The 15,689-nt window shown below is 34.2% G+C and overlaps 1 protein-coding gene across 4 annotated transcripts in view; it reads left to right on the top strand.

The window, feature by feature from the left end:
* The window catches only part of LOC126808656 (mechanosensory protein 2), an 80,920-nt gene extending 66,849 nt beyond the window's left edge, over nucleotides 1-14,071 (top strand). For 3 of the 4 annotated variants that reach the window (XM_050533574.2, XM_050533572.2, XM_050533570.2), the window contains 3 exons: nucleotides 385-440; nucleotides 8,599-8,677; nucleotides 10,452-14,071. In XM_050533574.2, the coding sequence (XP_050389531.2) occupies nucleotides 385-440; nucleotides 8,599-8,677; nucleotides 10,452-10,664 (348 nt within the window). In that variant the 3' untranslated portion in view covers nucleotides 10,665-14,071. The remainder of the gene's footprint in view (nucleotides 1-384; nucleotides 441-8,598; nucleotides 8,678-10,451) is intronic. The other variant, XM_050533571.2, reaches the window with a different exon arrangement.
* Nucleotides 14,072-15,689: the final 1,618 nt, after the last annotated feature.

The following is a 15,689-nucleotide window of genomic DNA, read 5'->3' as shown; positions in this document are numbered from 1 at the left end:
TAACAATTTTGAAACATAAGGAAAATATGTAGATTTCTAGAAATCTCAAAATTCAAAAAGAATCCAAAAATTGATCTCGTAATTGAATATTTCGAATACTGACTTAGAATTTATGAATAGTTACATTGCATTTAATGTGACTACTACCAGAAGAGAAACAATTTTCTATTTGAAGAATTTCACAATAATTCTTGTGAAATACCCGTCTTTTACTCCAACATTAACAATTTTGAAACATTACATTATGAACTTTTGGGGAGTATTTTTTTTTTAATCATTATATCCATGCCATATTCTGTTGACTTAACCCATTGGATATATTCAAGCATGTATTTATCATGCTTCCGTAGTTTTTTTATGTTTTGCTATTTATATTCCCTTTAGTCGTCCCTTGATGAAGCGACCGATCCGTGGGGTGTTAAAGTGGAAAGAGTAGAAGTGTGAGTATTATGTGTTTGTCTTTTGTTTTTTAAAAATCATACCTGGAAATCTACCGTACCTTGCTCAGTAATCATTATTCTCAGACACTTTTAATCATACCTGGAAATCTGACATACGTTGCTAAAAAATCATTTCTCTGAGACAATTTTGCTTTGAACGTACCTGGAAATCCACTGTACTTTGCTAAAAAAAAATCATTACTCTGATACACTTTTAATCAAAAATCATTTCTCTTAGACACTTTTGCTTTTGATCGTACCTGGAAATCAACTGTACTTTGCTAAAAAAAAATCATTGCCCTGAGACACTTTTAATCATACCTGGAAATCTGCGGTACCTTGCTAAAAAAAAATCATTACTCTGAGACAGTTTGCGTTTGATCGTACCTAGAAATCTACTGTACCTTGCTAAAAAAAATCATTACTCTGACACACTGGAAATCTCTACTGTATGTTGCTCTGACACTTTTAATCAAAAATCATTACTCTTTCAGACACTTTTGCTTTTGATCGTACCTGGAAAACTGCTGTACATTGCTCAAAAATCATTACTCTGACTCTGAGACACTTTTGTTTTAAATCCTACTTAGAAATACTCTGTACCTTGCCCAAAAGTCATCACCCCGATTCACATTTCTTGTTAATATTACCTGGAAATTCACCATACTTTGTTAAAAAAATCATTACTTGGAAATTGATTGTACCTTGCCCAAAAATCATTACTCCGAGTTACTTATGTTATAGGGGTTTTCTCATGTTGCACGTTGAAATGTGATCCTGCCGGCTGTCTTTCATCCACAATTTCTGGTGAACACTCGACAGACTACATGTATTATCTGATCTCTTTATGATTTATTTTTATTTGCATTAGTGAGACAGGGAAGCCATTTGCATTTTAACGATTTTATAAAATCATGGAAATATAAGATGGAGATTAGTGATATATTGAGCCAGATATCTTTAGATTTTTGTGTATGATTGCTTATTGCTTCAATAAACCGCAGGCATTTGTACAACCTTCAAAATTCTTACAACTTCTACAACTGTTTGTTTTAAATTGCTTTAGTGGCAGATTTGTAATTGAACTTGAAATACACCAGACATGATTCGATGGAATACAATTACTGTTTACTACTGAGCAATGTTTTGACTAGGCTTCTCTAATATTTATCGAGCAGTACTCAGTAATCTATTGAATTGTTTATTACCGAGCAATAGGGATTCTTTATCGAGCAAGGATGTCAATGAATCCTAGTCGGAAACGCCACTCATTTCAACTGGGATTATTATGTAGTCTTAATCGAGCAATGCTCAGTAATCTCTAAAATTGAAGTTTCGTCTGGGATTCTCCTGTCCTTATTAAATAAAGATATCAATGAATCCTAGTCAGAAACGCTGCTCGTTATACTGTCTTGTGTATATATGCTTTAAATGATATGATCGACTCTAGACACCAAGGTCCTGTTTCTCAAAACCTTAACTAAAGATAACATCCAAATTTTAGTAGATGCTTCAATTTTGATTGGATAAGCACTAAAATCAATCTAATATTATCCAATCAAATTACGAAAATTTGGATTTTGTCTTAGTTAAAATTTTGTGAAACAGGCCCCAGAACTTGTCTGCCAATCACATGAGTTGTATTGTATTTACTGAAAGACATCATATAATACATACTGGTAAATGTTAGAAAATATTGGTGGATAGATTCTAAAATCTCTCTTAACAATATTTTTATTATGAAGCTGTTGCGAATACAAATGCCTGGGCTTTATTATGTATATCATGGTTATATATTTAGAGTAGAGTATATGGACATACAATATCTTGTTATAACAGTATCATGTAATTAAAGCATTTCTATAATCTTTCATTCTAACAATAAATTAATGATATATTAAAGTAGCTAAGTCTCTAACTTAATATCATCCAAAATCTTCAACATTGAAAACACGAATTATTTGTCAAATTAAATCAATATTCATGTTGTGATCTTACCGGAAAAAGATGGGCTTTTGATATCCAATATTTAAGACAAAATAAACATTTTACCATTGGTACACGAATCGTGTACCATAATGCGCTTCAGTCCCAGATGTATCAAGAGACTCGAGAGACAAGGCTAGACACATTGCACCAAATCAAACGGCGTATGTAGACTGGAATAACCAGACGCTAGAAATTTGCACTCGCTTGAGACTGCTGGCTTATTTCGCCGAACATAACTGATTTGAAATTGGAGTAAAAACGGAAAACATTGAATACATTCATATTACATTATTGTATGCGTTGCGACCCACTTTTGTCAATTTCTAGGTCCCAAATGTTAGTGATTTAGCCCCTTTAAATCATATGAAAATGAAATGAGATGTGGTTTAATGTCCTATTTTTCCACTACTGAAGACATGATGGATATGCCATGCAGTGTGCTATGAGAGAAATCGGTGCTCAGAACCTTGTTTTTTGATCCCATTCGAATTACTAGATACTTTTCCTTGCCAAGCCCTCCCTTTAGCACTGTTGACAATGGGAAACCAAGCTGAAAAATTTAAAGGAACTTTCTGGTCCAACACTGGGGGTTTTATTCCAGGTCCTCCGGTTTCCTCCCACTGCTAAAGACCCCTACGTGCCAGCAAAGTATTGAAATAAAATTGTACCATGAACAGACCCCACTTCTCTCTCTAGTCCAACACTGTATCTCCCACAACCAATAGAAAAAAAACAGTATTAAAGGAGCTAAATCGCTAACATTTGGAACCTAGAAATTGACACAAGTGGGTCGGAACTCATATAATACTGTAATATGAATGTATATAAACTGATATACATTCAATGGTTTCCGTTTTTACTCTAATTTCAAATCAGTTATGTTCCGCGAAATAAGCAAGCAGTCTCAATCGAATGCAAATTTCTAGCGCCTGGCTATTCCAGTCTACATACGCTGTTTGGTTTGGTGCAATATGTCTAGCCTCGTTCCTCGAGTCCCTTGCTAGAACTGGGGCTGAAACGCATTATGGTAAAATGTTTATTTTGTCTTAAATATTTGATATCAGAAGCCCATCTTTTTCCGGTAAGATCACAGCATCAATGTTGATTTAAATTGACAAATAATTCGTGTTTTCAATGTTGAAGATTTTGGATGATATTGAGTTAGAGACTTAGCTACTTTAAACTATATACCTATAACATAATCAGTATTTAACTTGATAGTGTTTATTTAGTGACAAGTCAATCCAATTAGGTCTTGATATAAGCTTATGTAGTATCTGTTTATATCAATGATTTCTCCGGTTTTCGCCCACTGCTAAAGATCCCCACGAGCAAGTGAATTATTGAAATAAAATTGAACCTTATGTTAGTCCTGCAATTACCTAGTTTGTGTGGAGTGGAGTTAAGTTAAACTCTCTCTGATTTCCTGATTTCTCCTTGTGATTTTTTGATCAACTGTACATGATTTACTTCACATTCCTCCCATTTTATTAACCTTTTGTTTAAATCAATGAATTCATTATTCCCTAGAGAATTACACCAAACTCATGTTTATCTCAAATCTTTACGCGAGAAAAGAGAATCGATTGAAAAACTCTAAATATATTGCCAGGGTATGTTAAATCTTGGACTATATCTCAAAGAAGAGATGTACATAACAAGGAGTTGGACCGTGCAAAAGAATTATTGAAATAAAATCGACCCGTATGTCAGTCTCGAAATGATCTAGTTTGTGTCAAGTGGAAGATAAACTCCATTTCTCTATCTCTCTCTATTATAGGATGTGACAAGGAGTTGGATCGTGTGTCCAACCTCATAAGTTTTTATCTGGCCCCATCGGTTTCTTCCCACTACTAAAAGACCCCTATGGCCATATGCAAACGATTTATTGAAATAAAATAGAATTATGTCAGTCTCAAAATGCCCTATTTTTTGTCTAGTGGAAGTCAACCCCAATTTAGCCTCTATCTCCGTTACAGTATTGCATACAAATAATAACATCGATGAACTAGTTATGTCATTTAAATTTTTGTTATTAGGAACGCATCTGTCAAAAAAGACATTTTTTGAAACAAAAAAATCTCAGTTTTGGATAGGAATCAACAATTTTCCAGTTGCTCACATGAAACTATTAATTGAATAATAAATGTCGATAACACATGTCTGTAGTGCGTTGAAGTCTAATCAGCTGTTTAATTAACATCAACAGTTACATACTGTATATCTTTGAAATAAAACACAAGCCAATCTGTAGAAGATAAATACCAAGGTACTGGAATAAGAGAGCTCTACCTGATTCTTTATAATTCCACCTGATTCTTTGTTTAAAGATACATTATGTAAGAGCTAAATTACTAGAGTACTGTATAATAATGAGAGGTCTGTTTCTACCTGATTCTTTTGTTAACAATATATTATCTGTGGTGTAATGCTTCCGCCTTCTCTTCTATCAAATTCAAACTGCCAAGGGTTATTTTATGAGCTCGGGTGGACTTTTCTTTTGCCCTTACGAACAACTAGACTCTTCATTTCATGTCTGATTCTCTGTCCTGCACCACTGACAAGGGGAATCCAGACTGGAAATTTATCTGCCAACACTGTTAATTATCAAGTACAGTGGCTAGCATGCATGTGTGGCTTAAAGGTCATTAAGTAATGAATTCATAGTGCACGGGTGGGGGTGGTCGGATGGTTAATGCGTGCACTTTGAATCAAATGGTCTGTCATTGAGTCAAGTGGTGTGGTTTTGATTCCCCGCTTGTACGTGACAAGGAGTAGCTGTCCAACCTACCGGGTTTTCTTCGGGTTCTCCAGTTTCCTCCCACTGCTAAAAACCCTTACACGCAAACAAATTATTGAATTAAAGTTGAAACATGTGTTAGTCCCAAAATGACCTAGTTTGTATCAAGCGGACTTTAAACCCCACTTCTTTCTGTCTTATACTGCACAAGGGCATCAGCCAGAGTGTTGTATCAATATATTATACAATATCTCACTTGAGATAATTAGACAACTTAAAAAAAGGATACACTATAAAGCTTGTGGATTTCTATAAAATCATCACGTGTCCAGTATTTCCCGCTATTCATGTCAGGTTTGAGATCTTTAGACAACTCAAAAAAAAGAGGAACACTATAAACATGTGAATTTCTGTGAAATCATCATGCCATCTTGATGATTGGCAAAGTGCCTGGTAACATTATTTGATAGAATGATATGCGCAGCCAGCATCCAAGGATGAATTCATATCTGTTTCAGAATCATGAAGAAACAATTAAACATCAGTAAATGTCTGACACAAAACTATTTGGTGGTGTTTTATTTTAATGTATTCTGTTACTAAATATAGCTTAAAGTTAAACATTGTCATTATAGGATGATAAACAGTATATGCAAGCTAGTAGGCCTACCATTAAAGTAAATTTGACAAAAATTCCCCTCATAGACACTGCAATCCCTATGCTTGTCGTTATTAGCACCGTTCTTGCAGAATGTTAAACCTCGTTTCATTTCATGTCGGTAAAATATTAAAAAAATTTGAAGTAAAAGAAAAAATGAGAATTTTTTAATGTGATTATTTCCCTCATAGCACACTGCAATGCTTATGCTCGTCTTGATTAGTTGGTTGATGCTGAGCAAACCCCATTTCATTTCGGTAAAATATTCCAAAAATTTGAAGTAAAAGAAAAAAATGTGAATTTTTTATTGTGGTTATTTCCCGCATATTCTCGTCTTAATTAGTTGGTGCAGAGCAAACCAAATTTCATTTCGATAAAATATTCCAAAAATTGGAAGTAAAAGGAAGAACAAGACGAAGTTTTGAAGGGGATATTTGCTTCTTTAATTGATACACATTTATTAAATATGTCCCAGAGATATAAGTTTACAGCCTTTATAAATGGTCAATTCTCTAGGAACAAGAGAGTGATAGGAACTTCTAATGAACACTTATAGAAATTGCTGATAGCTTATTGATATTAGCACACACTGGTCTCGTCTGGATTACATGTTACTGAAGATAGATCTATTTATAGCATCGAGTTGACGCTAGTTCAGAAACGAGAATGATTTATTGGCTTCATCTCCATCTTACCCCAGACGACTTATTCCACTAAATAGATATCGACGGAGGTCATTGGATATTTTTCTCATTAGTTCAGATGGTTTTTTTTGCGGTTATCCAATCATATTGCATAATAATAATAATTACACATCTGTCAAACAATAATCATTTCCTGCTGAACGCCTAATATAGAATCAGACGGGGACAAAACATGTTTTAATAGTAAGAGTAATTGCTGAAGAAGCAGACAAACATTTTATTGTGTATCAGGACAATTTACAAAACGCTGTGATTGAAAAGCAAACTGTTCTGAAATATGGCTTAATGGGTCATTATGGAAGATTAGATAAAGAGCTGACAGTTCTCGCTATAATAGTTAAAAACTAGATAATGAAAAGGAAATATGCTGAACATTTCAGTCAAATTACTTCACTCTGAACCAAGATATTAGCGATTTAATTTTAGGCCTAGCCTCAATCATCATCACTAAAGTCGGAACGATAAAAACAAAGTCTTGATTATCCATTTTTTGCATTTAATCATCAATGAGCGTTAAACAGCAGATCGGATTCAAATCAAATGAAAATCGGACACCTAAGATGGCATTGAGAGTTATATGACATTTCAGACCTAAAGAAAAACCTGCAATAGGCAGATTTAGCTCTTGCATAATGTATGTTTAAGTAAGGACTATATACATTATGGTATTAATATGTACTTAACACTTCGAACACCAAGCCCCTAATGTCTTGGGAGTCTATGGCACTGGGTTCTTGGATGTTCAAACATAAAACCTAACGCCAATCTCAGAGTCCATAATTCTTTAATTGAAAACCAAATCTGTTATATATATATATAGCCTAAGCAAGGGGTTGACATCATAGTAGTAAATGTCTCGGGAGTCAATTGTACTGGATTCCATTAGATCAAAACATAAACCTTCGTCTCAATCTCTCTAACGCTTTAATTAAAAAGCAGACTAGTCTGAAATATGGCTTAATGTCATGGACTGGCTTCTTGAATGATGAAATTTATACAAACCTAACGCCCATTTTAAATACTGGCATAACCCTATGGATTGACTTCCTGGATCTTAAAAACAAAAACCCAACCTGAATTTCAATGTCTTTTAAAATTGTAAACAAGGAATATACATTAAAATAGAAAATGTTCTTAACACTTCAATCCCCAAGCTCCTAATGTCTTTGATGTTAAACCATCAAAGCTGGCAGTTTTCTCTATTATAGTTAAAAACTAGATACTGTAAGGGAATTTGCTGAAAATTTCAGTCAAATTGATTCACTAAGAACCAAGATTTTAGTGATTAAATCTTCCGCCTAGCCTCGATCATCATTACTAAAGTCAGAAGGATAAAAAACATAGTCTGGATTATCCATTTCATAATTAAGTTATAAATGGAAGTTGAACAGCAAATCGGAACCTAATCCAATAAACATCGCAGACTAGCGATGCCATCGAGAGTTGATTATGGTCTGGATAAGTTAATTAATGTCTAATTAATAATTTAGATAACATTTCAGGCCTAAAGAAAGACCTGCAATAGGCAGATTTAGCTCTTGCTAATTTTTAATCTAACTGGTTTTCTAGGTAACGAATCTTTGACACACCTTGTAAATAATTTGGATTGTTTCTTAGTCTACCAGATTTCTCCCAGATTAAGGCCCCCATTAAAGATACATTATGGGAGATAAGATAACGAGATGGCAGTTCTCGCTATAATAGTACTAGATAGTGTAAAGGTAATTTGCTGAAAATTTCAGTCAAATTGATCCACTATGAGCCGAGAAAGAAGCGGGTGAAATTTTGGCATAGTCTTGGTCATCATTACTAAAATCATTAATATAAACAGCTTAGTCTCGATTATCCACTTTTTTTTTATTAAATTATCAACGGCCGTTAGGAATCTAATCCAGCCAACATCGAAGGCTAGCCTTGACATCGAGAGTTTATTATGGTCTGGATAAGTTAATTAATGTCTAATTGATAATTTAGATAACATTTCAGGCCTAAAGAAAGGCTTGTAATAAGCAGATTTTGCTCTTGCATAATGCATGTTTAACTTTTTGACATTTATTTATTTTACAGTAAAGATGTTCGTCTGCCAGTACAGTTACAAAGAGCTATGGCTGCTGAAGCCGAGGCATCCAGGGAAGCTAGAGCAAAGGTAAGAATTATTTCTCTTAACTACTCAACCGTGGATACTTTGTGCAGAGTGATTCTACGAAGGCTAAATCTGTTCCCCAATCCTGTTAAGATATCAATCATAAATTTTAAAAAAAAAGTGTGACTCAATATTTGCAGGGTATGAAAACATGAAAGTTTTGATCTCCTGGGAAATTTCAAAATCACATTAGCAATGAAGTAAATGTATCGGCATTTGGTCAAATTCTTCTTCGTCAAACCCTTTGGGAATGTATATGCATATTAAAGTCTTTGAATGTCATATGTATGATGGATTGTTAATCTCTTGCCAATTAAGAAAGTTGAATCACTAAAAGGAATATCATTATGAGTCCAAAAATGGTTCAATATTTGACATTCACTGTAGAATATACGTAGGATATAGTCAACATATGCCTGCATCTCCTATGATATGTGGGGGGTTGGCTGTGATACCTGGGGGGTTGGATGGCCACGTTGCGCACTGTATCATAAGTTCTGTCATTGAGTCAACTGGCGTGATTTCGATTCCTCGGATGTACGTGACAAGCAGTATGGTAGCCTGGTTAACCTCATAGGTTTTCTTTGGGTCCTCCGATTTCCTCTCACTGCTAAAGCCCCCTACGCACAAGCGAATTATTGAAATAAAATTGAACCATATGTTAGTTCCGAAATAACCTAGTTTGTTTTGAGTGGATGTTAGACCCCCCCCCCCTCTCTCTCTCTCTCTCTCTCTCTTTCTCTCTCCTATGCTACCTCTGACATTGATCACCTGTGATACGTAGGATAAAGTCAAAACACGCCTGCATCTCCTATGATCTGTATGATTTAGAACACCTGTCATACGTAGGATATAGTCAAAACACGCCTATGAGTTTCACTGAAATCGAAGCCATGTACGTATCCTTTGACAAAATAAAAATAAAATACAAACCACCTTCCAACATCAAATTGTCTGAGAATCAGGATATTTTTTTTTTAAAGAATTAAATCGGAGGATTAACTTGGTAAATTGAGTCATGTAACGCAGGTGCCAAACATTATCTAATCCGCTTTACAGATTATTCTATTTGAGGTATATTAATAAGTTACTCGACAGCTGATGAAGTCTAATCCAAAGTTGGTGGCGTGACAGGGCAACAGCCCCGGTTATCCAATCGTAGAGTGAAATCAAATCTCAGTTGTTTGTTGTTGTACAAGCTGTCCTGCGTAATTTGAATAAGATTTTATATCGTCTGATTTAACTAAATTTAAAATGTCTTCCTTTCTCAGTATCTCAGTACCAGGCCCTATACTTGACACAGGCCCTGGACATCACCAAACCTTTGACGCCATTGTCTGAAGTCTGTTTACTATGTATGATCTTGTCTTAGAGTTCCGAGAAAAAAACAACACAACAGGAATCAGCTTTTGAATACATATTACATTGTATTGTATACAATTAAAATTGAGATCGGGGGATTGGGTGGCCAAATGTTTAGCATGTGCGCGCTGTATCATAAGGTCTGTCATTGAGTCAGCTGGCGTGGTTTCGATTCCCCGGTTGTACGTGAAAAGAAGTAAGGTCGCCTGTCCAACCTCGTGGGTTTTCTCCGGGTCCTCTGGTTTCCTTCCACTGCTAATTAAAGACCCCTACACGCAAGCAAATTATTGAAATAAAATTGAACCATATGTTAGTCCCGAAATGCCCTAGTTTGTGTCGAGTGGATATTAAACCCCAGTTCTCTCTGTCTCTCTCACAATTGAAATAATAAAACAAATTTATTTGTATATTTTAGGTGATTGCAGCTGAAGGAGAACAGAAAGCCTCCAAGGCCTTGAAAGAAGCAGCCGATGTAATGTCTGAATCGCCTGCTGCCCTTCAACTTCGTTATCTTCAAACGTTGAACTCAATATCAGCGGAGAAAAATTCCACGATCATTTTCCCTTTGCCTATTGACTTACTCAACACTTTCATGCATAAAGGCAGCGGTCAGAAAACATCGTTCTAAACATCCGAGGTAGTTTCAGGTGTCGATGTGTTTTCTCATTGGTTAATATTTAGCGCATACAATTTTAAAATAAATTTGTTTATAATTTGACAAAAATACAGCCGACGGCGATTATATTAGATACAAAGTACAAATTGAATTATATGGTGGTTTAAGTTTCAAGATACGAAAATATTAACCAATCAGAACTCGTCTTCAACTGTTTCGACTGTGCTGCATAGCAGCTTACCTTGCCTTAAATTTAATTCATGCATTGAAGACACTTACAATACAAACAGTTGTCAATATTATAAAAATAAATTGAGAGTTTACACCAGGTCTCTTGTTTTAAACATATTTGCCAGTCTTGTACACCAGGTCTCTTGTTTTAAACATATTTGCCAGTCTTGACAGACCAGCACTGAAATTGACTGTCAGGAGAAGAACTTAATTGTCAGACAAAGTGCAGACCATAAAATTAGAATTTCAAAGAATTTAACTTTAAAACATAGCTAAATTTATAGTTTGTGTGAAAAAAAAAACCTTGGATAATGATAACAATGTCAAATACTTTGAAAAACTATCTATGTAATCTGAGGCAAACAAATTCATTAACACTTGACAGACTGGAAAAATTTTGAAGTGAAAGTCCTGGTTTCACATGTAAACATCGATTGGGAATTCTGGATCATATTTTTTTTTTCCATTATTAATAAGCAAGGAAATTTCATGAAGACAAATTAATTTGGAGAACGTTAAATGTTTTTGATGAAAAGATGCCTTGTTCAGTTTTCCATTGTAAAAGTTTAATGTTGTCATATTTGTTTTCAGGGATGTAGAAATTTAGCATAAAATTTCTGAAATAAAATATTTAGATTTTCAACCAAGTTTCAAAGTAGGACTGTTTAATGAAGTAATCTGCTTTTTTTTTTTTTTTGGAGTTTGTCTATATCCCTGCTGTATTATAAAAATGTTTCATTGCCTCTATACATATTTTTGAATTTTTAATCTTTGTATCATAATATCATCAAATCTGTTATGTTGATGTTTTTGCATAATGCCGAAGATCAATGGATGACAAGAGAAGACCCCTGCAAAAAAAACGCCCTCGTTTATTGCATACAGTAACCTCAATATTATCAATCAACATATTTATATGAACCCTAGACAGACGTAATTATTGAGGAAAAAATGTCTACTTGATCGGATGATACGGAAAAAACCAACCCAATTTAAAGAAGCCCCGATAGTTTAAAATCAAAATACCAGTAGTCGGTAGGTTGGTGAAGAAACCCCATTTCAGTTTACATCTCACTTAATTAATCGAAATTCAAACACTGACCGAGCAGAGATTACGATAAACTTCTTAAGAACCACTTAATAATTTGCAGCATTATTTTCGGTCTTACTCCATTCTTGTCATCCACTGATCTGATTCTATTTTTAATTCAAAGTTAGGAAATTCTGTGTTTGTTTTATATTTATTATAAACGGTTTGCTGTAAAAAAAAATATATAACTTTATATAAATTTATGTGTATCGTCTTTCAGTTACGGTTAATTTAAAATGTAATCTTTAACATATGAGTAGATGTTTTAAAGGGACAATTACACTCTTGCTGGCTTGAAAGTTCCAGAAAATAAATAATATCTCTATCTAAGTACTAGATGTTTAAGTGTCCTACCTGTTGTATAAATTATCCATTACATCCTATTTTACTTGTCCAGAGGGTTCGAAAATGTTTTTAAATCGAAGTTCCATTTGAAAAGGTTTATGTTAGACGTTTCAAACCATTATGTTGAATTTTTCAAAATTTTTAAATAAGGTGTGTTAAGATGAAATTTGTATCATCAATTAATTGAAATATTCTAAAATAGTACAATTTGTTGACCAGAATAAAGATTGGGACATATTATTCAGTTACAACAAGAGTGGTATTGAGCCTTTAAGGTATAGTTATAATCAAATAATCTTTTAGAATTCTTAAAAGAAATAAACTAACATAAAAAATAATAGAAATGCATTGTTTTAGATGATATCTATTCTATTAATATACAAAAAAATGTTTTGAACCAAAACAAATACCAAAGGTCTGTGACTGATAGTCGATGGTCAGGGATTGACATTAATTGTATGAAACTCACTACATCTAGTAGATTTGCATTATTAGATATTAGTTATATAATGATTATTACCATATTCAACCCAATAAACAACCATTCTCTTCACACTTTTCTTCGAATGTCAGGGCAAGTCATCGTTTGATTAATCATGAATTTTGTCAGTTTTACTTGACTTTTTCCCACTTGCAACAGAAAAAGTTGTGTGCTATTATAAATGTCAAAAAGATAATTTATAAGTGCGGTTCCCTGATATATCGATGAAAATTGGTTTTGCTTGATCAAGTAGGATGTTAAACCCCATTTCATTTCAATGGATAGATATTACAGCCGATGAAGTACAGGTGAGAATCAGGCTTTAGTTTTCTACACAGGCCGATAACTAGGGGGGCGGGGGCGCAGGGGGTGAACAAATTGTCGACCATTAAGAAAATAGACATACATTGTCCATAATTTTACCGCACCCCTGAGCTATTTACGCCCCGTTTATACACACGGTCTATTGATAAAATATTTAGTGTAGAGTTCTTATTGAGTTGAATATGGTATTTTGTAAAAATGTTTATATTATTGTTACAATTCCTCCTTTTTATTATAATGTTATATGTTTAACTGTTTTGTACTTGATAATAATTTTATTTTATTTTTTTGATTTACTAATTAGATCATTATCTATATTTTACTGACAAAATGGATTCCTTTTCTTTTCAATAGATCATAGATTATTATTTAACATTATGAATTCTTTACTTTCATAGTTTATCAATACAAAAAAAAAGAAAATTCTATTTAGAAAAACAAAAGTTTTTTGGGTTTTTTTAGAAATTACTTTTACATGCAGCAGACTACAAATGTTTGAAAACAATCAATAAAAATATAATTCTATTTAGAAAAACAAAAGTTTTTTTTTTAGAAATTACTTTTACATGCAGCAGACTACATATGTTTGAAAATAATCAATAAAAATATCAAAATGTATAAGATGTATGACAAAAATGAAAGATGTCACCCATGGCCTTTGAAGCGTCTTCATTAACCCACTTGGTGAAGAAAAACAAGACGTTAAGTTCAATTTTATTTCATTCGACTTTTCAAAGTAACAATAGTTTTCTATAACACAAGTAAGTCTGAAAGCGGACAATTCATACTCTTGAACATTTCCATTCAACTTTCAAGTGTGTATTTTATTCAAATAAATTTTTGTGTATGACTTGCTCAACAGGTAATAAATAACATAACTTAACTACGAAAATGATTGTTTCTCTATTCTTGTTTGTCTAACTTTTCTGAATAAAATGTTTCTCAATAGTTTAATTTGTTTTTATATTTTGTCTCAAGTTCACTCCCAGTGTTGGCCAAGAAAGCTACTCAGGATTTTCAGGCATGGGCTTTCCCCTTGTCAGTGGTGCAGGACGGAGGGCCTGAGAAGGACAGTTGTCTAGTTGTTCGGATGGGTTGAAAAATAGAAGTTGCTTGTACACATTGGCTTGCATGTAAAAGAACCCTTGACAGTTGGAATTTGATATAAGAGTAGACCAGTGATTCTCAACCAGTGTGCCATGAGATCTTCCTAAGTGTGCCGCGAAATTTTGAACGGCACACTAAGAAAATGTGAAAAACCACGTGATCCAAATTGAGTATTAACTGGTGTCTACTGGTATGTTCACAGCTGTGTTTTTCTTTATTTAGTTTGAGTCATTCTATGTGCCTATGACTAGCCTCTGTCTATGGTTGTATTCCGTTTGACTTACCATGGGTTTTTTTTGCAAAATTCAAATGTTTTTCATATATATTTAGCCAGGTGTGCGGCTATTATTTCATGTGTTCCATGGTGTGCCATTAGCAAAAGAAGGTTGTGAATCACTGGAGTAGACCATAGTGCTGCTGCCCAGGCAAAATTTCCCATACAGCACAGTTTATTGCATATGGCTGTGTTCATTAGTTCAGTCAGAGCAGAAAAGCAGGACATTAAACCCCATTTCATTTATACCAGAGCACAAGTCAGTAAAATTTTATGTGAAGGGAAATAGTATTCATATTTTTCTTTTGAAATATTAGATCAACTCTTTCCTGAAAATCATTGGCATTCTTTTAGTAGGGAAGAGAGAGCATGATCCTTCATAGATAAAAAAAAATAAAATAAAAATAAAACTCCTAAAGTCAAGCAAAGATGAAGATTATTGGGATTATATTTTGATGGCATGATCAGTAGTTGTGTCTCCAGGGGGGAGGGGGGCCTCCCCCCTAATTTTCGACAGTGCCCTTTTTTACTGCTGAAAGTGCCTTTTCTCAGACCCAAATATGTATATGTCCGTTCCCAACCCTTTGCAGGGATCCCAAATGACTCAAACCATCGACACAAACACACCAGTCTGGTCTAATTAATGCTTCCACTTTCAAACGAATTCTTGTTGTTTAGCTGACGGTGCCCTAATCCTATAGAGTGACTATAGACAGACATCAGTGATAGCATCTTGTGGAATCAGTGGTGTAAACACTCGTGCCCATCACCGACGCGCATGAGTGCAACTTGATGTAGCATTGTTTCATGTGTGGACAGTACACAGTACAAGTTACAAGGCTTAAATAGTGAAGTGGCTAGGGAATATATTCGTCTTTCTCCATCATAATGCCTCGCTCACCTTGACAATTTTCGAGTCGCATGTTCAACTGGCTCTTTTGCTTGATTTTAAGGCTTTTTTTCAACGATTTCCGAATGTTGACTTAGACGAAAATATCAGCCAAATAGCTCTTGGAATAGCTACAGAAGCAAGGAAATGACGGATAGATCCGCCCCTGTCCCCTTCACCTATGTCTTTGCTTTATATCTTAAATATGCAACTTTTTAACAGGAAGTGTTTGTTTATGGCACTGAGAACTAATTTTATCACATTTAAGGCAATTACGGAATTTAATCGGAGCTATG

The sequence above is a fragment of the Patella vulgata genome, chromosome 1 (assembly GCF_932274485.2).
Source record: "Patella vulgata chromosome 1, xgPatVulg1.2, whole genome shotgun sequence".
Classification (NCBI taxonomy): Eukaryota; Metazoa; Mollusca; class Gastropoda; family Patellidae; genus Patella; species Patella vulgata.
Note: the sequence above shows the minus strand (reverse complement) of the source record. Positions and strands in the feature narration are given on the sequence as shown.